The sequence below is a fragment of the Loxodonta africana genome, chromosome 9 (genome assembly GCF_030014295.1).
Source record: "Loxodonta africana isolate mLoxAfr1 chromosome 9, mLoxAfr1.hap2, whole genome shotgun sequence".
Classification (NCBI taxonomy): Eukaryota; Metazoa; Chordata; class Mammalia; order Proboscidea; family Elephantidae; genus Loxodonta; species Loxodonta africana.
Window position 1 is genome coordinate 44,448,076 of NC_087350.1, and position 24,324 is coordinate 44,472,399.

The window sequence follows — 24,324 nt, forward strand, 5'->3', positions numbered from 1 at the left end:
TCCAGGCAAGGAAAATCTTACCCAAATGTTGACCTAGGAGACTACCTTTCCCCAATCCTTCCCTGTTTTCACAACTAACTGAGGATTCCAGAGCAGAGATGAGGTGTGGGCAGGGGATCAGAAGACCTGAGCTCTGGTCCAGACCCTTCCATCTCCAAATTAACCCCCTGACCTTGGGCAAGGCACTTAATCTCTATGGGCCAAACATGGTTTTCTCACCTGTGACATGGGAGGACTGCCCAGCTAACCTGCAGGGTGGATTGGGACTCTTAAATCCTGTGAGTCTATAATAAAGAACAAAGGTATCCCCAATCCAATTCCAAAACTCAAGGTTTTGGGTGATTTGGAAAAGGAGAGATGATTTAGAGAGACAGTGGACACAGCACATGTCAGGATAAAGGGGAAGGACTTAAAGCTCGTAACAGATGGTCAATAAATATCTGTAGAATGAATAAGTGAATCGTGTGAGTAGGGTGGGAAGACAAATGGGGGAAGAGTAGTCAGGTTTCATGAAGATTGGGGTCAGAAAGGTAGCTCTTGGTTTAATAGTAAGGTTGACTCTTTGTGCCATGAACATTTTATTCTTGATTCTCCTGTCCTTTTGCCCTCAGCATCCTTCCTAAAAGAGACTAGACTGAGGCGACCCCTCCCCTAAGGTCCCTGGCCCCATCTCTCCCTCCAAAGCCCTTTCCTGCTCCAGCAACGGCCGGCCTGTGCAGCTGCACCTGCCCTCCAAACTGCCTGTAAAAGTGTGGTCGCTGCTGGTGGCATGGCCAGAGAGCTCCTTCCGGTACCTTCTCAAAGGGCTCAAATTGCCAAACTCCTCTCTTCCCCTCCTCCAGTCGCCTCCTTGAGAACCCTCATTGAGGATAAGAAGCACAGACTGAGTGGAGAGCAGCTGGGGTGGTAGGCCATGGTGTGGCCGGCAGGAAGCTGGGCCAAGCCAAGAACGCTGGAAACACAGAGCTGCCAGAGGAAATGTTCACAAGGCTCTGCAGCCTTGTCCCAACTCCAGAGCCTTCCCAGCCTCCCTGCCCTGGCTCTGGCCCTTCCCCTGTCCCTGTGGTTTTTGGTTTGATGTCAGCTCTTCTGCAGAGGGAGGACGGAAGGATGGGTGAAGAGGGGACTGAAGGCTCAGGATTCCACCACCCAGAGCCCTTTTAAGGCAGGTAGTTTGTGCTTTACAAAAAGATCACTGATTCTGTCCAATGAAACAAACAAACAAACCTGCAATGACCAAACAAACAAACAAGACAAATCACAATGAGTCAAGAAGGCCAGCGAGATGTGGAGAGAGGAGGAGGGGCGGGGAGGCCAGGTAGGGCAGGGGCAGGTCCAGGCAGGGTCCTCAGGGTAGGCTGGCAATGTCTCTCTCTGGAGGAGGGCCAACTGGCTTCGGGCTGTTCTCATTGGCTTTTCCTTCAAACATCATGACTCTGGTTTGGAGATGGAGAAAAACAAAAGAAAAGAAAAAAAGGATTAGGACTTCTTCCCCTATCCAGGGAAAGATCATCTAGCCCTCAAGTCTACGGGCCGCAACAGATGCCCCTCAAATCCATTTCCCAGTGGGATCTTGTGGAAGCCTAGGGCAATCTGCTAGGGCCATTGTACAGAGGAGAAAACAGGTGCAAAATGATGACTTGACTCTGCAGAACCACATAGGTACTCCAAGGCAGGGGCAAGAAGAGACACCAAACCTCTGATGCATAGGCCATGTGCCTTCCCCTGCCCACAATGCCTGGTGTAGGCTGAGCAAGGCTGGGCCATGGCTCTGCTTAGGAGACAGTTTTTAAATGCAATCCTGACCTTGCCACCGCCCTTCTTAACTGAACACCTAACCTGTTGCCCTCAACTCAGTTCTGACTCATAGCAAGCAATCCTATAGGACAGAGTAGAACTGCCCTACAGGGTTCCCAAGGCTGTAAATCTTTATAGAGGCAGACTGCCACATCTTTCTCTCGCAGAGCAGCTGGTAGGTTCAAACTGAGACCTTTAGGTTAGCAGTCAAGCGCTTAACCACTGTACCACCAGGGCTCTCTACTTAAAACTCTTCAAAATCCCCTCTTACCTTCAAATAACGCCCCACTGCTCTGAGAGTAAAGTCTGGGAAGTAAAGGGCAGGAGCTCAGAGTGTAATTTAGGAGGGAAACAGCCTGGACTCGAAGCTCAACCCACTACCTCCCAGCTGGGTGACTTGAGCAAGACACTCAGCCTCTCTGAGCCTCAGGCTTCCTTCTGTAAGTGGGGCTGCTAAAAGTGCTCACATCCTAAGGTTGTCCTAAGTAATGGTGCCCACGGTCCTGCCTTCTGCTCTTCTCCATCTATAGTCGCTCCCTGGCTGGGCTCTTCTGATTCCATGGCTTTAAATCCCACCTAAAGGTTGACAGTCCACAAATAACTTATCTCGGAGCCCCAGTCTTGCTCATCCAGCTCTCTCCTTGACTTCTCCCTGTAGATGTCTGAAGGGCATTTCCAATTTAATGTGGAAAACTGAACTCTCAGTTCCCCTCTTCCCCACCTGCTCCTCCATCTCAGCAAATGGCACCATCACTCACACACGTGCTCAGATCCTTCAGTTTCCTTTACACCCCACATCTGGGCCTTTAGGCAAATCCTTCCAGCTCCACCTTCAAAATCCCAGCTGCTCCTGCCCGCCTCCACTGTAGCCTCTCCAGGCCAAGCAGTCTTATCTCTGTCCTGGACAAGTACCTGAGCCTCCTACTGCCTCCCAGCTTCCCTCCTTGTAGCAGCCAGAAAGGGCCTTTTAAAAAAATCAACCCTCAGCACAGAATCCTTCAATGGCACCCCTTCACATTAGTATAAAATCCTAAGTCTGACCATGACCTTCAAGGCCCCATATGACTTGATTCCTGCCCACCTCTGCAGCCTTATTCTCTCACTCACTGCACTCTAGCCGCATTGGCCTCCATGTGTTCCTTGAGTACACAAGCATGGTCCTGCCTCAGGGCCTTTGCACATGTGGTTTCGTCTGTCTGAAGCCTTTTCCCCTGACCTCCACATGGCTCCCTCCTTCCTTTGCTCAGGGCTGTATATCAGATGTTCCCTTCTCTGTGAGGAGTACCCCCTTGCTCACTTTTCCATCCTTCTCTGCTCTCCTTACGCACTTTATTTTTCTTTGGTGCACATCATCACAGTGTGCTTGCTGTTGTTTTATATATTGTCTGTCTCCTGCCTCTAGAATGTAAGGTCCATGAGGCCAGCGCCTCATGTGTCCCCAGTACCTAGAATAATCCCTGGCACATAGTTGGTGCTCAATACATATTTGCTGAATTAATGAATGGTAAATGTAAAGAGTCAACATTTAGACTAATGCCTGACACATAGTAAACTGACCCACTAAGCATTAGGTGTTGTTTTGAGAGCACCATCACTCTTATTGCTACCCACTGGCCTCTCAGGCCCTGTGTGTCTGACCTTGCTGGTGTTCCCCACACACAGCTGTTGCCCCATCCCACCCCAAAATGAAAGCTCTGGCCAGACTGAACTGTGGGCTCACAAGCAGGTTATTCAGCCTCCTCAGCCCTCAGCTTTCTCCTTCATACAATGAGACTTAAAAACCTGTTCATCTTATTTCCTAAAAGCCAAGTGTCCTTTTCAGCTCTGAAAAATGACTACAAGCCTTCCCCCAAGGAATTCCTCTGCAACTCTTTGTGTGAAAGTACCTACAATACGCAAGTTTGGCTACCATATAACTAGATGTTTGCCATCAGCCAGGCACTGGGCTGCAATCTTCAGGGTAACATGTCACAGATGTTTATCATCATCCCTATTTTATAGATGAAGAAACTGAGGCTCAGAGATCTAAGGCAACTGGCCCAGGGTCATGTCAGCAGTGTAGTGGTTAAGAGCTCAGCTGTTGACCAAAGGGTCGGTAGTTCAAATCCATCAGCCATTCCTTAGAAACCCTATGGGGCAGTTCTACTCTGTTCTATAAGGTTGCTGTGAGTCGGAACCAGCTCAACGGCACCTGACAACAACAACAACCCCCCTTTAGAGCCCATTTTTAAGCCTATATTATGCTCAGAACAACACTACAGGGTAGTAGGTTGTTTTGCTCTGGAAGTTTGATGGTAGATTTATCTTTATCCTCATCATCACCACAGTTATTGCTTCCTGAGCACTTATTCAGCCAGTGGCTCTGCTATAGGATTTACGTGCGTAATCCCATCTCATTTCCCCTGCAAGGTTTAACAGATAAGGAGACTGAAGCTCAGAAAGATTAAGTATCTCGTCCTGCAGGTCACACAATGAGTTAGAAACAGAGGGGTGGCTGCCCTACTGGCTGGGATATGGTTGAGGTATTCCTCCCGCCAGCCAGCAGAGTGGCTTTGCCTTCGGAGTTCCCAGGAGAGGCAACGGAGGTACTCACAGCTTGAGGACAGCTGACCGTTTCCCCAGCATCATATTCACAAAGTCTCGGTAGGAGATAGTGTCGCTGACCCCGCCGGTCACCTCTGAGATCATCTTCTTCATCTCCAGATGGGTCTTGGGGACCCCAAGCTTCTCCATCATCCTCTTTAAAGACATCAGGTCTGCCAGGAGGGAAAAGCAGATGTGTTAAGTGTAGACTGGCTGCTGGGGCTGCTAGGAAAAGCTCCACTCTGGGGCCCCCCAAGCCCAGAAGCTGGATGGGGAGATGTCCTCGTGTGGAGAACTAGCCCACATAATCTCCCTGCTCTCGTTGGAGGCAGTATAGACTAGTGGTTAAGGACAGAGGCTTCTAGAGTCAGATACAGCTCTGTGTTCCTTGATTTAAGTCCCTGGGTGGCACAAATGGTTTACATGCGACCACTGACCTAAAGTTTGGCAGTTCAAACCCACCCAGCAGTGCCATGAAAAGGAGGTCTGGTGATCTGTTTCCATAAAGATTACAGCCAAGAAAACTCTATGGAGCAGCTCTCCTCTGTAACAAAGGGATCATAGTGAGTCATAATCAACTCCAAGAAAATGGGTTTGGGTTTTTGTTTTGTTTTGTTTTTTCATGGCTGTGGGGTCTGGGCTAAACTACTCTAGCTCTCTCAATTTCTGCTTCTATCAGTTGTAAATGGGTAATGGGGTCATTCAGAAGGACTAGGTCATGAAGCACCTGGCACAAAGCAAGAGCTCCGTTAACAAGAGCCATTGTTGTTAATTGCCGTCTAGTGGATTCCGACTCATGGCGACCTCATATGTGCAGAGCAGAACTGCTCCATAGGGTTTTCAAGGCTGTGACCTTCCGGAAACAGATCACCATGCCTGTATTCCAAGGCACCTCTGAGTGAGTTCAAAGCACCAACTTTTTGGCTAGAAGTCTAGCGCTGAACCATTTCTGCCACTCAGGGACTCCTGAAGAGAGCCACAATTTATGCCATACAACAGTTATTGCTCTCTCTCCTGCTCCCTTCAGTGAGGGTGAGCCTGGCCCGCTGCCTCCTGCTAGAAGTCACTACCCAGACAGGTGGGGGCAGGAAGTAGCCTGACCTCAGGCAATAAAAGCCACTCTCCAGGGCTCCGGGTGGCTTGTCCCTATCTGCCACTCCCACCCCTGCAGCCTGCTAGGCTGGAAGGTAGAGAGTGCCAAAAATATCCTGCAGAGCAGGAAAAAATAACAAAATTCAAGAAAAACAAGGGAGGCACCCAGAAGTTACTACACCCTGAAGAGCTGCTGCTTCTGAGCTCCCCACTCCAGCCAAGATCTGAGGCAATTTCCTTCAGATTGTTCTTCAGGGAACAATGGATTAGAAAGGCAGGCTGGAGCAGGAGTGGGAAGGGGGTCTGGTTTCAGGGCTAAGGGAGTGGTGGTGAGGCCAGCGCTCACCCAAGAGGAGGGCAGGCAGCACTGGGGCCAGGCCCCTAGGTACCAGGATGTCCAGGGCATTTGAAAGAAAGCTGGGTGGCGTCCTCCAGGAAAGAGTGAAAGGTCTCCCCAGCTGCCGGACAGACTCTCAATTAGAGTGACCTTTCTGGAGGGCAATTTGGCAAGATGCTTCAAAAGCCTCTGACCCAGAACTTCTAATTCCTAGGATTCACTCTAAAGAAATAATCAGCAATGCAGACAAAGATTCACGTACAAAGATGCTCTTCACAGAGTTATCAACTGTAGTTGGAAATCATCTAAACCCTCAATACTAAGGCGTTGGCCAAGTAAATTATAATCCATTGCTACAATGGAGTATTATGTAGCCATTAATTTTATTTCAGAAGAAAGGTTAATATGTCAAAATACTCACAAATGTCAAGTTTCGTTTTTTTTTTTTTTTTAGGTTCTAAAACAATATATAAGACAGTATTTGTGTGTGTGTGATTTAAAAAAAAAAAAAAAGTAGAGAGATGTAAACCAAAATATTTATAGCAGTTATTTCTGGGATGTGGGATTGTGGGTGACATATTTTCAGCTTTGGGTTTTGTTGCGTTCTCCAACTTTATCTTATAATGGATATGTTTTAATTTTGTACTCAGAAAAAGCTTTTATGAAGAAAAAAAGGATCAAAATATTCAAAAGGGAAAAGAAAAGAGAGAGGACAGAGAAGGAGGAACAGAAAAGCCAATGGCGGCAGTGACAACACCGGTTAGCGTGCAGCAGGGGAGAGAAGCCACTCAGAAACCGAAGGCTGGGATGCCAGGCCCTGGGCCTGCTGCTTAACAACCAGGTGGCCCAAAGTAGTCTGTTTCACCTTCCTTAGTCTCTGTTTCCTCGTCTATAAAATGGGGATAATTATGCCAGCTCTAACTTCAGAGCATTACTGGTGAAGCTCAAGATATGGTCTTCCCACCAGGACATAAACGCCACAGGGCAAGGCTTTTGAGACCCCTGGACAGCAGGATGCAGTAAGGATCTGTTGGAGGGGGAATCAATGAACATGGAAGCACCCCATCAATTGTTAAGAAACGTACAAATGGAAAGACAGTCTTGGGGACGAAGGAAATGCCAGCCTCTCGGGTCAGGGAGTCAATTGCCATTCACCCTGGAGCAGCCTGAGTCTTTCCAGTACAGGGTCCCTGTAGCACGTGGGGTGGGAGACCGAGACAAGGGCAGGGAGGTGGGGAGCGGGAGAGGAGCAGTAGGGAGATGGCTTGAGAGGAAATGGCCTTGAGGAGTGGATGGGGGGTCAGGCTGGCTCGGCTAGCCTGGCACAGCAGGGAAGCTTCAGCATGTGTGTCACACTCATGGGACCATCCTGTTTCCTCTGACCCTCATCACGAAGGTGGGCCAGCAGGGGTCTCCGGACCCTCACACCCTCTGCCCACACCTAACACCCCCTTCCCTGGACACACAATCCTCAAGACCTCACTCACCAATCTCGCCTTCATTGTTCAGGTCAAACTCCATGTACTTCTCTGAAAATCACAGAGCAAAAACTGGCATTAGCTTTGGAGCAGGATCACACCCTGTAAGGACCCAGTGGCTTCCCTTGAGGGTGACTGGGAGCAGGGTCCTTGGGGAGCCTGGGGCAACATCTTCACCCCACAAGGGATGGAGGCCTTGACACGAGTCCCATCATCTCGATCATCGTCTCTGGAGAAAGCGCTCACCCTGCCTGCACCCCTCTCCCATGGCGCTGTGAGGGAAAGGTGGCCAGGGAACAAGGCTGACCTCAACCCAGCAGGCAGGTTCCCACTAGCGTAGGCTGTGTATGGATCAGCTGGGAAGGGACTCAGATTCCCAGCCCTGGAGAGTCAGGGGCAATGAATTTGGGAAGGGCAAGCAGGGCCGTGATTGGTGTGTTTCCAAAGTGTTGCTGCCAGGCAGCCAGGTGTGGGAGCCACCAATTTCGGTAGTCACCATGGCTCTTAATCTTTTGGAGGTGTCGTGGACACCACTGAGAACCAGATGCTCTTCCAGAAGAAATGCCTATAGACCTACCCTTGCCCACAAATTGGTGCATACAGTTTCCAGGGATACGTGGAATCTCCCCCTCAAACCCCACCTATGGACCTTGAGTTAGAAATACCTGATCAAGGAGTTCAGGAAACCACTACTAGGGAGGGAAGACCACTCTGAGCAAGGAGCTTGGTATCTCTGACTGGGGCAGTGTGTGTAAACAACCACATGGCCTTGGGCAGGTCTCCCATTCCACAGAGAGGTGGGGGGTGGGAGGCTCACTGCTAATTCTGCACCCAGCGGCCAGCATAAGAAAGTCCTTATGGCAGCCTAAGGGCCCCATGTGATCTTCACCAGTGTGTGTCCTTCAGCCTCTCAGCTGCCTGTCCCACGATCCCCTCCGTTCCAGTCCTACTAGCCTTGCTGTTCCTGGCACACTCCTCACCTGCCACTGCTCAGGACTCTGCACCTGTTGTTCCTGTCTGGAATGCTCCTCCCAGTATTCTCAGGGCCCCTCCACATGCCTTCAGGCCCCTCCCCACCTTTTCTAAGTGGGCACCCCTGCCCACATCCCTATCCTTCCTACCTAGGCTCACATCTTACCAAAGTGCCCACTACCATCTGGTGTACTTTTTATCTCCTTGCTCTAAAAAAAAAAAAAAATTTTTTTTTTCTTTCTCTCTGTTTACCACCCACCGTCCCTGCTAGATCGCAGGTCTCTTTGGGCCAGGTCCTTCTTGTGTGTTCACTACTATCTCCCCAGGCCTGGAATGAAGCCTGGCCCATGGTAACTGCTCAGTAAAATCTGGTGGAGATCAAACGAGTGAATGATTTGAAGACCTCTACAGTCCCTTTCAAGGAGCCCCGGTGGTACAATGGTTAAGTGTTCAGCTGCTAAATGAAAGGTTGGTGGTTTGAACCCACCAGCAGCTCCACAGAAGAAAAGACTTGGCGATCTGCTCCTGTCAACATTACAGCCTAAGAAATCCTATGGGGCAGTTCTCTTCTGTCACATGGGGTTGCTATGAGTTGGAACTGACTTGATGGCACAAAACAACAACGGTCCTTTTTCTTCCAAGGTAACTTCCTGTGGTCCCAGTACATCTCGACCTGCCCCATCCTACATTCCAGTGATGTCAAGGAGAGTGGACGGTAAATCCTTGTGACCTCAACCCTACTTTCAGAGCCACCTCTGGAGAGGGGCCCTGTTGGTATCCAGACAGAAGGGAATGCACGGCTTCTCCTTTGCACGACTCTCCTACAGGCGGCTGAGACGGGACAGGTATAGGGTGTCTTTTTTCTACTTCTCTTTGTTTTCTGTAAAAAGCATCATAGCATAATGGTTAAGAGCAGGGTCTTTGGAGTCAGACGGACGTGGCTTCAAGTCCCAACTCTGCTAGAAGTGAGCTACGTGACCTCAGGCCAATGGAACACCCTCCCTGAGCCTCCGTTTCTCCAGCTGTATGTATATCAACGATGTCACAATCTCCCTCCTGGGTGGACTGGGATAATTCCTCAGAGCTAGGAATGCAGCATGTAAAGTGTGCTTCCACGTGGTCGGCACTCACCACATGCCAGCTGTTATGAGTAGTATTAGCCATAGGTGTCCTGCTGCCCAACCAGGCGGGAAGCTGCTTGAGGAACACTTGGCCAGTTCTTGGCCTTGGAGCAGGGAGGATGCCCACATTGCCAAGATGCTGGGAGGGGGTGGGTGCAGCCTCCAGGGAGCCCAGGACTCCCACGCCCCGCATGCCTGGCCCGGCAGGAAAGGTGGGCCTGCCCTACTCCCTATGTGCATGGCTCCTCTCCTATGGAGTGCTGGCTGGGAACCAAGAGCCAGGGCCCTGAACAGAGGGATCTTTATCCCGTCCCTCTCCCTGCGCGGGCTTCCAGGCCCTGTTTTCTTTTCATCCTGTGCTGCCGGGATTCAATGGGCAGAAACTCTGCCCCCCTGCCCCACTGTGGTGACACAAACGTCCATTCTCCACAGGGGCTCCACCGCGGAGGGGGAGAGGCAAGGGCGGTTCACAAAGGGCTGATTGTGTGCTGGGGCCCCAGAACAAGCAGGGCCTGGTCAGCGGCAGGCAGTAGCCAACCTGAGCCCAGAGAGAGAGGGGCAAGCCAGGGTCTGCAGGCTGAGGGGCAAGGGCACCTGCAGAGGCCAGAAAGAGGGACGTTCTAGATGAAACAGAGCCATAGTCTGTCTCTGGCCCTGTGAGGCTAAGCAATGAAGTGTACAAGGGGCTGAGGGGTCAGCCCAGCTCTTCTAGGCGGGTAGGACAGCCAGCTCTGGCTTACCCTTGAAGGCAGCGAGCTTTTCCGGCAGGTTCTCTTCATCGCTGTACTTCTGGTCACAGAGAAACTCCTGCAGAGGTGAGAAGGCAGTGCTGAGGAAATGGGTCAGCAGGCAGAACTCATCGACACACAGACCCATGCCCCGTTCCTCCTCTCCTGCTGTATGTCCAGGCTTGGCCAGGCAGGGCAAGAGTCCCCAGTGTTTGCCCTGGCTCCATCAACCCTTGGTGTTGGCTCTGCCCAGGCCACTCTGTGGGGAGAAAATTTCTCAGCAGCTTGGGGTGGAGCCCAGGGGTCTTCTCTAGAAGACCGAACACTGGATTATGGGTGCAGGAACCAATGCCTCTCCCCAGGGCACCCTGGCTCCAGGATCCACGAAGCTGTGAGTTACCAAGACAGGCTGCCTGGTTCCACCATTCACTTCTTAGGTATGTGATCCTGAGCCAGCTAACTCACCTCTCTGTACACCCATTGCCTTATCTGCCAAAAGGGGATAATCATTGTAGCTACTTCCTGGGACATGTATGAGAATCAAATGAAAGGCGAATGTATGACTCTTGGCATATGATAAGTGCTCAATACACAGCCACCATCATTATTAGCCTCTGCTCTGGCCAGAAAATGACTGTACAATGCTTGGGAGGCTATTTACCCTCTCACCTGTTTCCTCATCTGTAAAATGGGAGTTTTGATCCCCGATCCACCTTCCCTGCAGACGCTTAGGGTGCATCAAATGAGTCATTTCAGAACCAGATGGGTGGGGTCACAGGGGACTGACAGTAGCCTCCAGGGATGACGATTATGCTCAACACCTTATAGCATCATCTCTTTGAATCTCCTAGTAGCCCCAAGAGGTAGCTACTATTATTATACCCATTTTATAGACGAGAAAACTGAAGCTCACACAGCCAGAGCTTCAACTCAGCTCAGTCTCATTTAGAGCCTGCATCCTTAAGCCTAACAGTTAAAGATGAAAGATTGCAGGAATTCATCCAATCTAGTCTCTGGTCTTAATGCAAAAGCTACCAACTAGCGAGCACCTGCCATGCACAAGCACAGCACCGTATCTTACTTGTCTTGTTGCTAATCTTTAGCAGTCCTAGAACCTGTATTGAGACAGGAAAGCAGAGGATGTGTTCCTACCCTTGCCCTGCCCAAATGCATTCTGGGACTCCGCTAGTCCCCTCATTTCTCTGGATCTCACTTGCCTCGTTATCGAGCCAACTGGACATGGGCATGGCCTGTCCATCCATTCATTCAATCTTTTTGAAAGACTACAGTGCACACTGCACTAGGCTAGGCACTGAGGGAAGGAGTGTGACCAAGTTGAGTAAGATCAGGTCCCTATCCTAAAATTACAGAAAGTCTGTGTTTAAAACGATGTTAAATGTTATCTAAGTCAACCACTCAATCTGTTTCTAAATTCCTGCTATCATTCCCAACTAAATGGTAACCAAGTCTGTATTTACACATCTCCTAGAGCCAAAAGAAAAAGCCAAGCCCGTCACCGTCGAGTCGATTCCAACTCATAGCAACCCTAAAGGACAAAATGGAACTGCCCCATAGGGTTTCCAAGGAGAGAAGTGCCTGGTGGATTCGAACTGCCGACCTTTTGGTTAACAGCCATAGTTCTTAACCACTATGCTACCAGGGCTTCGCAGGTAACTCATTATCTTTGCTGGCACTGCCCCGTCTATTGTTGTAAACCCCCAAGAGGCTTAAAGTAGAATAGGAAGATGACGAGAACCTAAATGATTATAAAGCAATCTGGGTTTCAATCTCAGTTCTTCTACTTAGTACCTGTGAAATGGGCACAACAGTGCCCATCTCCTTGACTACTGACCCCTCAACAGGGATGATTCATAGGAACACTGAGCACTAGGCTCAGCACATCAGCTGTCAATAAGCAACGGGTGTGATTGTGCATATGAGGCAGAATATGATTCCTTCTAGGGCTCAAGTTCCTCCACGTTAACTGTGACAGAACAGGAGAAGCCATATTCAATGTGGCTTCCGCCGCTCCCCTCACTGGGTCTGGGAAGTCTGGGTGAAACATTTATTGTGGCAGGCACTGTGTTATCCCATCAAATCCGCAGTCACTATTGCTGTGATTTTACTGGTGGGACCTGCGGACCACAAATATTAAAGTCCCCAAGCAGCTGAGGATGTGGTACGATTGGTTTGGAACCTGGGTGTGTTGGACTCCAAGGTCCATGCCCTCCTGCGGCTGAGGGCAGCCCCAGGGCCATGGGTCTGGCTGGCCCTGCCACTGCCTCACTTGGGGCCTCGTTACCATGTGCCCGGCATGGCCCTGCCTCCATTTAGGAAGCTGATCCCTTCTCCCAGCTGGCCCTGTTGAGGGCTGCCTTTCCTCTTGGCTTTCTCTTCTAGTTCTTCTCTACTGCTCCTCTACCCCATTCTCTGACCAAAAGTAGGACAATTAATTCTTGTCTGTGACCCTGAGTAAACCAGGCACCTCCCAGGGCCACAGATCCTTTATCTATCCAGTGGAAGGACAAATTAGGTCAGTAGTTCCCAGACTTTGGGGGTAATAGGAACACAAAACATTTCCCTCAAAGGGGGGCGGTGGGGGGGACTGGTATAGGGCTGCCAAGTTTTTATTTTGCCAAGATTTCTTAAACAATTACCGATGACTAGTGCCAAGAGTTCAGAAAAAGACATTTCATAAAAGTAGGAAGCGTTTATCTCAGAATTTAAAAATGAAATCAGTTTAGCCCATGTTCAACTTACTACATTGCCTCTATATTCCCTTCATTCTACCAGTAAACAGAAAACCTTCATGGGGAGGGCACAGGCAAAGCCCAGCATCTGGGAACCTTTGGGGTGCCATTTGGAGGGTGCTTCCTTCCCAGCTCCCATGTTCTGGATTCCCAAAATCCTACACCAGCTCCGAACCTGTCTGTAAGTTTATACCAACCACCCCTATGGGCCCAGTTCTACTCAGTCACTTCCAAAGGGAAGGCCACGGCCCCTGGTCTTAGAGACAAATCACACAAGGACACAAAACAACCCGGCAGCAATTGAGAGCAGGGGTGGGCAAGAGCACAGCATGGACTCCTCTCAGCAGTCATCGCCGCATACATTGTCATAGCAGCCCTGGGGGTCTAGGAGTACCACCATGTCACTTAGCACTGTCACCACCTAACGTACTATTTTGTTTCCCCCATCTCCATTTACCCACCACTAGAGTGGGTGTCCCAGCCACCTCGGCCTCCTTTCCATGCCTCCCATGTGCCAGACATGCACCCACTGCAGGATACTTGTTCTGGCTGTGTCCCCTGCCTGGAGCATACTTTCTATGTCTGTGTGGCTCATTCTCTTACCTCCTTCAATTCTTTCTCAAGTGTTATCTTCTCAATGAGGCTAACCCCATCCAACCTATTTTATACTGCAAACTACCCGCTGCAGACCCCACTCTCCTTCCAATCCACCTTGTCTTGCTCTGCTTTTCCTTTTATCTCTATAGGATGAATCACCTCCTAATGATGTAATGGCTTATTAGGGTTATTGTCCACTGTCTGTCACCCCCAGCTAGACCGTAGGACAGCATACTAGGCACTCAATAAATATTTGCAGGATGAGTGAATGAACTCAATGCAGCACAGCTAGAAAGTGGCCAAGCGGGACTGAGCTCCATAGCAGATGCTGCTCCTGCTCCTTGCCGGCACAGAGCTGAGTAGGAGTGACCAAGGCTGTGGGCGTTGGATGGCTGCCGGGAGGGGAGGCAGGTTCTCAGCCACAGGCTCTAGGAGGATGGGTTGATAGTCTGTGACCCACAGGATGCCCAGCACCCAGCAGTGCCCAGCATCTAGTTGGTGCTCAATAAACACTGGTCGAATGGAGAAGCCATTCAGACCCCCACTCAGTCCCCATTTCTTCTCTTCACCCTCACTCCTAGAATGGCTGGGCAGCTTTGCCCAAAGTGTGTGCATGTGTGTGACAGAGACCAGAGGAGACTAGGGGATTGGACTCACATTCTTCTGTACAGCCAACATGACAAGTGCTTGAGATGCAGAGTGACTATGGGTGGGAGAAGCAGCTGACCGGTTCATGTGTGGGTAGGCAGCCCTCACATGACCTAGGCTTAGGGCAGCTGTGCAGACCATGCCCTTGGAGCAGGCGGGTGGCAGGCAGAAACAGGAGGTCCATTGGTTGGGCAGCCAGCCCCCACCTCTCAGCTTTGGATTCTTGGTTCCTGCTCATGCACAGCCCACAGCTTCCTTCCTCCAGGCATCCTCCCCTCTATACCCTGGTCCAGCCTCAGGGCACAGCGATTTCCAGCGGGCAGGTACCCTATCTGTGCAGGCTCCAGGACCCCAGGCAGCCCTGGCCCTGGGTCTGTAGGCAGAGAAGGCAGAGGTAGGATTCACCCCGTATCCTTGGAAGAAAAACAAGAGAGGCAAGAAGAGGGCAAGCTGGAGCAGACTACCAGGGTTTGAATCCTCTTTGTGGCTGTATAAAAATTATTGTAAAAATTATCTGTGACTCAGTTTCCTCATCCACAAACCAGAAAGGATAAAAAACATCCACCTCACAGGCTTGCCCTAAGAACTATAGTTGTTGTTGTTGTTAGGTGCCGTCCAGTTGGTTCCGACTCATAGCGACCCTATGCACAACAGAACGAAACACTGCCCGGTCCCGAGCCATTCTCACAATCGTTGTTATGCTTGAGCTCATTGTTGCAGCCAATGTGTCAATCCACCTCGTTGAGGGTCTTCCTCTTTTCCGCTGACCCTGTACTCTGCCAAGCATGATGTCCTTCTCCAGGGACTGATTCCTCCTGACAACATGTCCAAAGTGTGTAAGATGCAGTCTCGCCATCCTTGCTTCTAAGGAGCATTCTGCTTGTACTTCTTCCAAGAAGAACTATGGTATATATGTAGATACATGTAAAGTGCTTAACACAGTGCCTGGCACTTAGCAAATGCTAAATAAATGTTAGGTATTTATTATTATTATTTTCTAGCATTTATTTTATATAGTCAGCTTATAACTCCCAGTCCATCTTCAAGTGTTAAATAGATGTGGAAGAAAACTGTACCCCCCTCACTTAGGCTGGTTATGATTTTTCTTTTTCCTATCCCCATTTGACAGATGTGACAACTGAGGGCCAGAGAGGTTGCCCAACTTGCTCAAAGTCACAAAGTCTTAACAAGTCAAGGTCTACTTCCTGCCACTGTTCCTGCTCCCTCCCTGTCCCAAACTAGGAGAGAAGGTGGCCTGACCTGTTTTCTAGGCAAATAAAGTCAATACTGGACTTTCCTTGCCTCTTGGGCAGAGGCAGGAGGTTATTCCATAGGCCAGGGAACCACTCTATAGCCCTCTGGGGGGACGAGGGGGCAGATGGCTTACTCTGTCCCATCCCCCTCTCCCTCTCCAACCCACTGTCCCAAAAGACAAGATTTTCCAACTCAAGAAACTGCTGTCAGGGCCCCCAGGTATGAGAGACGCAGGGTGTCCCTGGACTCAGAGGAGGGGCAAGTCTGGAGGCCTGTGTAGCCTGGTCAGTCCCTGGCGAAGAGCCAGGAGTCTAGGGATGGAAAACAGGAAGCCTTGAGCCTGCCAGTCAAGCCCTAAGGACCCCAGTAGGCTATCCATGGGTAAGGCACAGAAGGTGGCCAAGCTGCAAAGACATCACCTAGTCCCAGAACCTGGGACTTCTCAGAGCATCCAGCTTGCCCTCCTTGTTCAATAACTGGGAAAACTGAGGCCCCAGAGAAGAAGGGTCTTGCCCACAGCTGCAATGGCTGGAAACTCTACATAAACCCCCCGAGGGAAGGATATACACGGCGGAGTGATAGGGGAAGTTGACTCAGATTGCCGGGCTTCAAGTCCAGCTCCACCACTTGGTAGCTCTGTGACCCTGGGCAACTTGCTTTGCCACTCTGGGCCTCAGTTTCCTCATCTTTAAAATGGGGTCATAATGATAAAATCTTCTCACTGGGCTGTTGTAAGATTAAATGAGCTAATACATAGAAAGAGCCTGGCTCCTAGAACTGAATGTTACTAAATATTAACAATTATTACAATCCATTCAGATCACCCAAACTCAAGCCACACCAGTAGATGAGGGGAAGGCCAGAGAAGAGACTCATTCCACAACAAGCCTTGACCCAGGCCATTCCTCATCAAGGGCAAACTTTGTTGTAGCTCCTCAGACTTCTGCCTAATCCTTAGTGATGGGCATCCATATGGGACATCTCAGCCCCAGGCCACAGTGTCCACAGCCACACACCTGCTCCCTGCTGCTGCTCTTGGTCATCTGCAACTTGTGATGCACACCAGAATCCCCCTAGGACTCTCTCTAGGTGCTCAGGCCCAGAAGGGGCTTTTTCCAAAAGCTCCCAGGCAAGTATGAGGTCCATCAGAGGTTGGCAGTCCCTGCTGTGCCCCCAGCCCTCAGATCTCTGCCACCTGTCTGCTTTTCCCTGACTTAACCCTCTTTCTGGGCTGGTACCTCAAGCACCTGCTGTTGGATGCTTGCTCCTGGCCCTTCAGGCTCACCTTTATGTATTAGCTGCAGCAGAATTTTGGGATGGGCAGATATCACCATCTTGGAGGCCATCCAACAGGCTGATGGCTGAAGCCCTGGGGGAAAACCCTGAGGATGGGCAGCACCATGTCAGGCTGCAAGGCCTCTGATGCAGCCTGCAGGCTCTTAAAGGGCCAGGACCAGGCCACAAATGGCCGGCCTGGTGCCTGGCGCAGAGCAGGAGCCTGTAATGTGCAACCACAAGGACAGCGGGCTCACATTCCCCATGGCAGCTCTAGGGCCTCATCCAGACACCAAGTCCTCGCCAATAGCCAGGGCAGCTGAAGAAAAACGCCCACCAACTGCACAAATGAAGCAGACCCTGCAGAAATTCTATCTCTAGCTTCCTGTGACATGGCCACACCCAGGTCGTGACTGGTCAGCCCTGTGGGGACATTGAATCCTTTGAGGCTCATGTGGCCGCTTATCACCACCTCCTTTATAATATATTACGGAAGAGCAAGAGAGACGAGTGCCTGGTGATGCCAACTGGGCAGGGACAGGGAGCTACTGCCAGGTACACAGGAAGAGACACACCTATGCAGTGGCTTAGGTCAGGTCCCAATGCTAGGGGAAAGGCAGGGGATATGTACACCCCTGGACAGAGGTACCTGGCCAGCTGTGCCCAGCTCTCTTCCCAGTATAGCATGTGGGTTCTGCAATCACCATTAGGCACCCAAATGCTACAAGGAATGCTGAGTGCCCTTCATTCGACCCAGGAGGCCTGGGACATCAGGACAGTAGCTAGAGATCCTTATCCACATAAGCGAGAGAGGCCTGTGTCACAGTCCTGTTCAGACAGGAGCCAGGCTGGCCACAGGCAGAGTCTGGAGTCAGACAGACCTGGTTTGAATCCTAGCTCTGCCACTTCCTGGCTGGGTGACTGCGGGCAGGTGATTTCACCTAGCTGGACCTCCATTTCCTCATCCCTGAAATGGGAGTCCTAAGAATCCTTATCCTGTGGGGATATTTAGATTGTCAATCAGCCTCTATCTAATGGATGAGTCCATGAGCTGGCACATGCCAAGCACTGGGCACGATGCAGAAGCAGGACGCACATTATTTTGTTAAAGAGCCTGGCCTCTGGCCACTCAAGCTGCAGCCCTCGCCATTCTCTGGGCTCTTCCTGCTTGGTCCCCAGGGCAGGGACACTCTGATGGGCAGCCCACCAGCCCCACCGCTTCTCTCTGTCCCTGTGAGGAGCTAGAGAAAATTTCTCCCATTGCCATATAAGGCTGGGCCTGGCTGGCCTGGGGTCACCCATCATGCCATCAGGGTGTGGGGAATGTCAGCTATGTGGAGGGAGTAGGAGGCTGGGCCGGCCCTGACCGCTCCAGCAGTGCTGAAAATGCATACATGCACACAAACACAGATACACATGTGTGTGCGCACGCACACACACACACATCACATCTCATCACATCACATCACACAGGCACGGAGGTAGGAGTGGGCACCAGCAGAGAAGACCCAGTCAAGCTTAAGAGGTTGAGAGAATGGGCTAGGTTAGAGCTGTGGCCGTTCAAACCCAGGCAATTTAAGAAACACCTCTGAGACTTGTTTTCTGTAAAATGGGGGTTAGGCTGAGGATTCAATGGGAAAATGCTCACAGCGTGCTTGGCACAGTGCCTGGCACCCACCAGGTGCTCAGAAAACGACCGAAAAAGCCAAAGTGAAACAAGCAAAAGGTACATTTCCATACAGCTCCTCCCTTTCTCCTTCCTCCACCAGGACCTGTGTTGTTGTTGTTGGGTGCCACCGAGTAGATTTTGACTCATAGCAACCCTTTAGGACAGAACAGTACTGCCCCATAGGGTTTCTCAGGCTGCAACCTTTATGGGAGCAGATCACCAGGTCTTTTCTCCTGCGGAGCCACTGGCAGGTTCCAGCTGCAGACAGGTAGCAGCCAAGCGCTTACCCACCGGGGCTGCTTCCAGGACCTGTAGGTCCTCCCCAGTCTCCTACTTATATTCTTGGGTTCCTTATAATAACAGTAGCTGAGAGGGAGCTGCCATCTGGAAGCTGGCCAGCCCCAACGGAGGAGAAAGGCCCCAAGGGAACTGGAGTGCTGGCCCAGAAAAGCCCCCAGAGCTGCCAGCAGCCATAGCAGTGCCCCAGCTGCTAGGCACAGTAGCAACCATGGGCCCCCAAGCAGCAGGGAGCCATGAAGCCCCATCTAGAGAACATTGGTCCTGCCTCCACAGCCACTCAGCTCAGCCCCAACCCCCAGAAGCCCTGCTCTAGTGGGGCAGTGAAGCTGCACCCCAAAGGAAGGCAGCCTGAGCTGCCAACATGATCCCCTCTGGAAATCTGTTCAACACAGGGACCCTCCGCTGTGGCTACAGCCATAGGTGAACCGGACTCAAGGCCTCAAAGCCTCAAACAAAGAGACAGCCCCAGACACTGCAAAGTGCTTCAGTCTGTTTTTCCCCACTGATTATTGTAGGAACTTGGAGAGGGTGAGGGCAGGGATCCAGGCTCCCATTTCAGGCAGAGAAGACTAAGGTTTTGCTAGATTAAGGCGTGGCCAAGGTTGAATACCAAACAAACAAACGGTAACAATCATGATAGCTGCCAGCTCTCCAAGGTGCTTTAAATAGATGACATGTAAATGTTTACATAGATTACATAGGCATCTCCCAAAAAAAAGAAAAATCACAACTCAACTACTGCTATCTTTTTTGGGAGAGGCAGGCTCAGAAAGGTCAAGTGTCTTGCCCAAGGTCATGACTTTCAAGTCTTGGGGGGCCACCCTGACACCGGGATGGGGAACAGCTCAAGTGATCTGGCTTGATCCTGGAACCTCCTTCTTCCAGAGGCCCAGACCTTGGGTTCCACCAGCCCTCAGCAGCCTGGGCTCACATGGCAGGTCTCAACACAGCATCCTGGGAAGAGGAAAGGACCAGATTGCTGGCTATGCCACTGGCTCCTGTGTGGCCTTAAGCTAGTTGCCTGCCCTCTCTGGGCCTGAGACTACACCCCTTCTTGCTCTGACCAGGCACCTTCACCTTTCCCAGCCCAAAGGCACTGTCTAGATCAGTCCCAGATAGCCACAGGTCCCCTTTCCTTCCTGAGCCAAGCCAGTCTACTTCCCAGAACAATCCAGTAGCCTCGTCCCATAGATACACCCTCTCTGCCTCCCCAAGCGTGGTGTTGGCAGGGAAAGCCCCACATACTCTCAGCTCTACTGGCCTGTCCAACTACTGCGGTCACCTCACTCCCTTGTCCAGCTGTCTCTGGCTCAGGGTCCTGCTGGCTATGGGTGGATGCAGCCAGCTCAGAACTGCCTGGCCAAGTAGCCCCAGGGACTGTATGAGGTCAGGGTCCCAGGCTCCTGTCCAGAGGCAAGAGCAGCCAAGCCTGAGGCCAGGCTGACTGCAGAGATAACTGGGAGGGAGCCAGCAGGCCTAGACCCCCAAGAGCCGTCGCTAGATATCCAGGCAACTTTTCAGCTGTCCTTAGATGGCATTAAGAAGCAGGGTGAGGATAGGGGCAAAGGGGTCCCCAGAGTCCTCCATGGGATCCTTGCAGCCAGCAGAAGGAAAACAGAATGGCTGCCTTGTTCTAGGCAGTCCAAGAAAATCGAGGAGGAAATCAAGACTGCAAGCCACCAGCAAGAGATACTACACCCTTGCCCCACCTCCATGAGGGCTCTGCTGGCCCCTCCGGCTTCCCCTTCCAACTTCCCGAATTGGGGCTCTAAGCTAGGCTCAGACCTCGGTGCCCAGTGGCCCAAGGGGGCCAGCAGGGGCAATGCCCAGCCTTGCCTCGGGGGCACACCTCTGCCACCAGTTAGGAAATGACCCAGGAGACGTCCCCCTCAAGAAATAACAACTCTAGTACCATCCATAGTCTTCCTACATGCTGGGCACCGTACCAGGCATGCTACTTGCCTTCTCTCATTTAGCCCTCACAGTGACCCTGGGAGAAAGGCATTGTAACATCCCCAGTCCCAGAGGGAGAAACTGGGCTCTGCGATGACAGGCCCCTTGTGAAGACCACAGAACTGATAAATGATGGAGGATCGGACCCCAGGTCTGCTGAACCCTAAAGCCACTGGCTGTGCTGTCTTTGAAGTTTTGCCAATACAGGCAGGCCTGGACTTTTCCTTATCTTTACAATCTACATAGTCATTACACAAGTATTTAAGGAGTACCTACTGTGTGCCTAGGTCCCTGGGTGGCACAAAGGGTTTGTGCACAACTGTGAACCTAAAGGCTGGCAGTTTGAACCCACCCAGCAGTGCTGAAGAAGAAAGGCCTGTCGATCTACTTCTGTAAAGGGTCCCACCCATTGCTGTCTAGAGACCCTATAGGACAGAGTAGAACTGCCCCATAGAGTTTCCAAAGCTGTAAGTCTTTACAGAAGCAGACTGTCACATCTTTCTCCCACAGGGCAGCTGGAGGGTTCGAACTGCCGACGTTCTGATTAGTAGCCAGCCGGGGGTTAACCACTACACCAAGAAAACCCTATGGAGCAGTTCTACTTTGTAATACATGAGGTTGTCATGAGTCTGAATCCACTGGATGACAACAGGTTTACTGGGTGCCTGGCAACAGCTGGAAGGATTTCTTCATGTAAACCCACGGCCAGAACAGCAATCCCTTCTCAAAACTAACGAAAAAAGCATCAACTTCTTAAGGAACGATTCCTATAAACTGGAGAGAAAAAATAGACATGTGTGTGGCAGGAGGCCAGGCACAACACCAACCTTTGCCAGTGAGCCAAGAGACTTTCTTGTATGGTGAAGAGAGCACTGGCCTGGGAGTCTGGCCCTAGGTTCTAACAGCAGTCCCAAGAGACTTGCTGTGCACTCTCAGAGCAGCCATCTCACCTTTCTGGACCTCCTTTCCCTCTCTAGGCCGATAACCGAGGTCTGCCCGGAGACCTCCTCGAGGGTCCCTCCCAGCGACAAATCCCTGTGGCTCGTCCCAAGCCGGCTTCCGGGAAGTCCCGGCTTGAGCTGGCATTGGAGCTTCTTGACCGGGCGGCTCCACCTCGCGACTCTGAGAGTACCAACTTGCAACCCGAAACGCGGGGACTAGAGCTGAGAGTGGGGGCGGGAGGGGGGTAGCAGGAAAGCTACCTGGTGTCGGAGGCGACAGGGGCGGAGCGGAGGGAGGAAATGGGGGCAAGCCCAAGGAAAGAGAGGAAGAGGGAGTTGACTTTGCTGTCGGCACAGCAGTACAGGTGGAGGGGCGGAGGGCGTGGACAGCTCCGCGGACTCGCGGGCTCCGGCCACTGGTAGGTTGCCGGCGGCCCCAGGGCTGGGGAAGCGAAGTCTGGGCGCGCGCTTACCCGGTTGATCTCAGCCAGCCTCCTTTCTTGCCGGGCTTTGAGCAAGCCGAACGCCTTCCCTCCTGAAGGAGACAAAGAGGCGGGCTGGAAAGCTGGGGGCCTCCCAGGGCCGCGCCCCCAGCCCTCGCCGACTTCCCGCGCGCCGCGCACCCAGCAATCCGCCCCGGGCGCACAGGTGGCGGGCAGGGGAGTTGGGCGCGAGGGCGGGGGACAACGTGGCGGGAGCGCGGGGCAGGGGCGCGGGACAACGAGAATCAGCGGGGGACAGCGGCGCGGCGCCTACCCTGGAACCTGTTGCTGAGAGCGACCGACATGCTGAGTGCGGGGCTCCCGCCGGCTCGGGACTTGGCGGCGGCGGCTTGGGACCAGGAGGAGGAACGGGCGCCTTCGGAGCTCCGGCTGCGAGTGGCGGCGGGACCGAGGGGCGGAGGGGCGGTGCGGGGCGGCCGGACACACCTCCTCCCTCCCCCGTCCCGGCCCGCCTCCCCTCCCGCCCGGCAGCCGCCTGGGCCGCCGGCATCAAAGCGGCTATTATGAAGGATGCGGAGCCCGCCCGCCGGCCCGTCCCCTGGAGGACCGCGAAAATGCAGGGCACGGCGGCCTCTCTGCTCCTCAGCACGAAACTACAGGGACCTCGGCCTAGCCGCTTCCCCACCCTGAGCCGCAGGCGTCCCATCAATAAAATGATTATCCACTTCAAACCGAGTCCTGGTGGCACAACGGTTAAACGCTCGGCTGTTAACAGAAAGGTTTGCGGTTAGAATCCACCCGGTGGCTCCGTTGGAGAAAGACCTGGAGATTCGCTTCCGTAAGAATTAGACTAGGAAATCCTATGGGGAACAGTTCTACTCTGTCGCATGGGGTAGCTATGAGTCAAAATCGACTTGACGGCACACAACAGCAGTACCTACTTCATGCTGGTCGTTGTGAGTATCAAGTTCAGGCACCCAGGCAGGGAGTAAGCCTCAAGAAATGAGGCTGCTGCTACACTTATCATTGGCCTTTGCAAGGTGTACATTTTTAGAAGGGAGGCAGGATCTCAGCATTTACTGCTAATTCTTGAATGGAAAATATATAAACATTTAGTTTTTTTTATTTGAGAAAATGCATAATGATAACATATGTGACTATAATATCACTGGCACTTTAAATCCGTGAGAATTAATTCATGTTCTGTTAATAAAAACTATTGAGCACTCACTACGTGCCAGGCAATTGCCATATAGTTATAATAGGATACATTTAATTCCCAAAACTCTGTGACACCAGACTCCTTATTCAATGTTACAGAAAAGTCAGGAAGCTGAAGCCTGAGGCACAAGTCCACCAAGATGATAAATCAAGCCTCTAACTTCAGGAAGAGTGGGATTCAAGGTGCGGGAACCAAGGACTGGTTACTAGGGCAACCGTGTAGTCTATTGTCCAAATCAGGACCTTTCTGAGAGGGAAAGGGGCCACAGTCATAGACCAGGCTGTCCTGGGCAAACTGGACACCTGGTCACTAGTAATGGTCCCACCACACATTCTGAGCCTCCCTGTATCTGGGGACCGGATTCAGAAAGTCTCCTTCTCCACAGACTCTTCATTTGACCCCCAGGATTGAGATCTTGGAACCAGCCAGTGATCTTCTGTTTTGTGGCTGCTCCTGGGGAGTGAAGTAGCCAGGCTTTCCCAAGAGAGGGACTGGGCAGAGAAGAAGAGAGAATGGGATGGCCAGAGTGGGCAGACTCCAGGGTAGCAGTGTGGGGGCACAGTTCCTTCCTCCCCAACACAGAGAGTGCATGCTTTGAGCCAGGTCATGCTCCTAAGCTCATTCACTGCTAGAGTTTGGATCTGGCCAGGATGTATGTCCTTGGGGAAGACACTGGACTTGTTTGATCCTCAGTCCACTGATCTGCAAAATGAGGGAAACCAGAGCTCCTGCCCTCTAGAGTTACTGGGGGCTCAGTGAGCTCCTATAGATGAAGCCCTTGGTTACCGCCTGGCCTCCAAGGCCTGTTATCTGAGCAGAGGGTGTTACATTCAGGGTGGTTTAAGCAGATAGTAAATGCTTGGAGGAGAGATGAGCAGGGCCTTAGGTCACAGCACTCAGTTAAAGGGGGATCTGGAGGTCAAAAAAAGGTGCAGACTTAGAAAACAGTTCCCAATCCAGGCAACAGCTGGCCTGTTGCCCTTGTCAGTTGAGCTGATTAGCCCTGGTCAGCCAGGGGACCACCCCACCTTTCATTGCTCAGCCAGTGGGCTACATTGCTAACCAGATATTCAATAGCTGCCACATTCCACCCCCAGCAGCAGCCCCACCTCTGGGGCTGGAGAGTGGCTCAGCATGGACTAGTCATGATCACGAGATGTCAGG

At 51.8% G+C, this 24,324-nt stretch overlaps 1 protein-coding gene across 2 annotated transcripts; it reads right to left on the bottom strand.

The window, feature by feature from the left end:
* Positions 1-561: 561 nt before the first annotated feature.
* Positions 562-22,378, bottom strand: AIF1L (allograft inflammatory factor 1 like). Of its 2 annotated transcripts, XM_064291321.1 has the most exons (6): positions 22,252-22,378; positions 21,969-22,030; positions 10,121-10,187; positions 7,297-7,338; positions 4,391-4,553; positions 562-1,436 (listed from the first exon to the last, which is right to left on the bottom strand). In XM_064291321.1, exons 1-6 carry the CDS (start codon positions 22,280-22,282, stop codon positions 1,349-1,351), a joined length of 453 nt encoding a protein of 150 aa, XP_064147391.1. In that variant the 5' UTR covers positions 22,283-22,378; the 3' UTR covers positions 562-1,348. The 2 variants fall into 2 exon arrangements, with proteins under 2 accessions (XP_064147391.1, XP_003407463.2); XM_003407415.4 differs by lacking the exons at positions 21,969-22,030; positions 22,252-22,378 and adding an exon at positions 16,596-16,899.
* Positions 22,379-24,324: the final 1,946 nt, after the last annotated feature.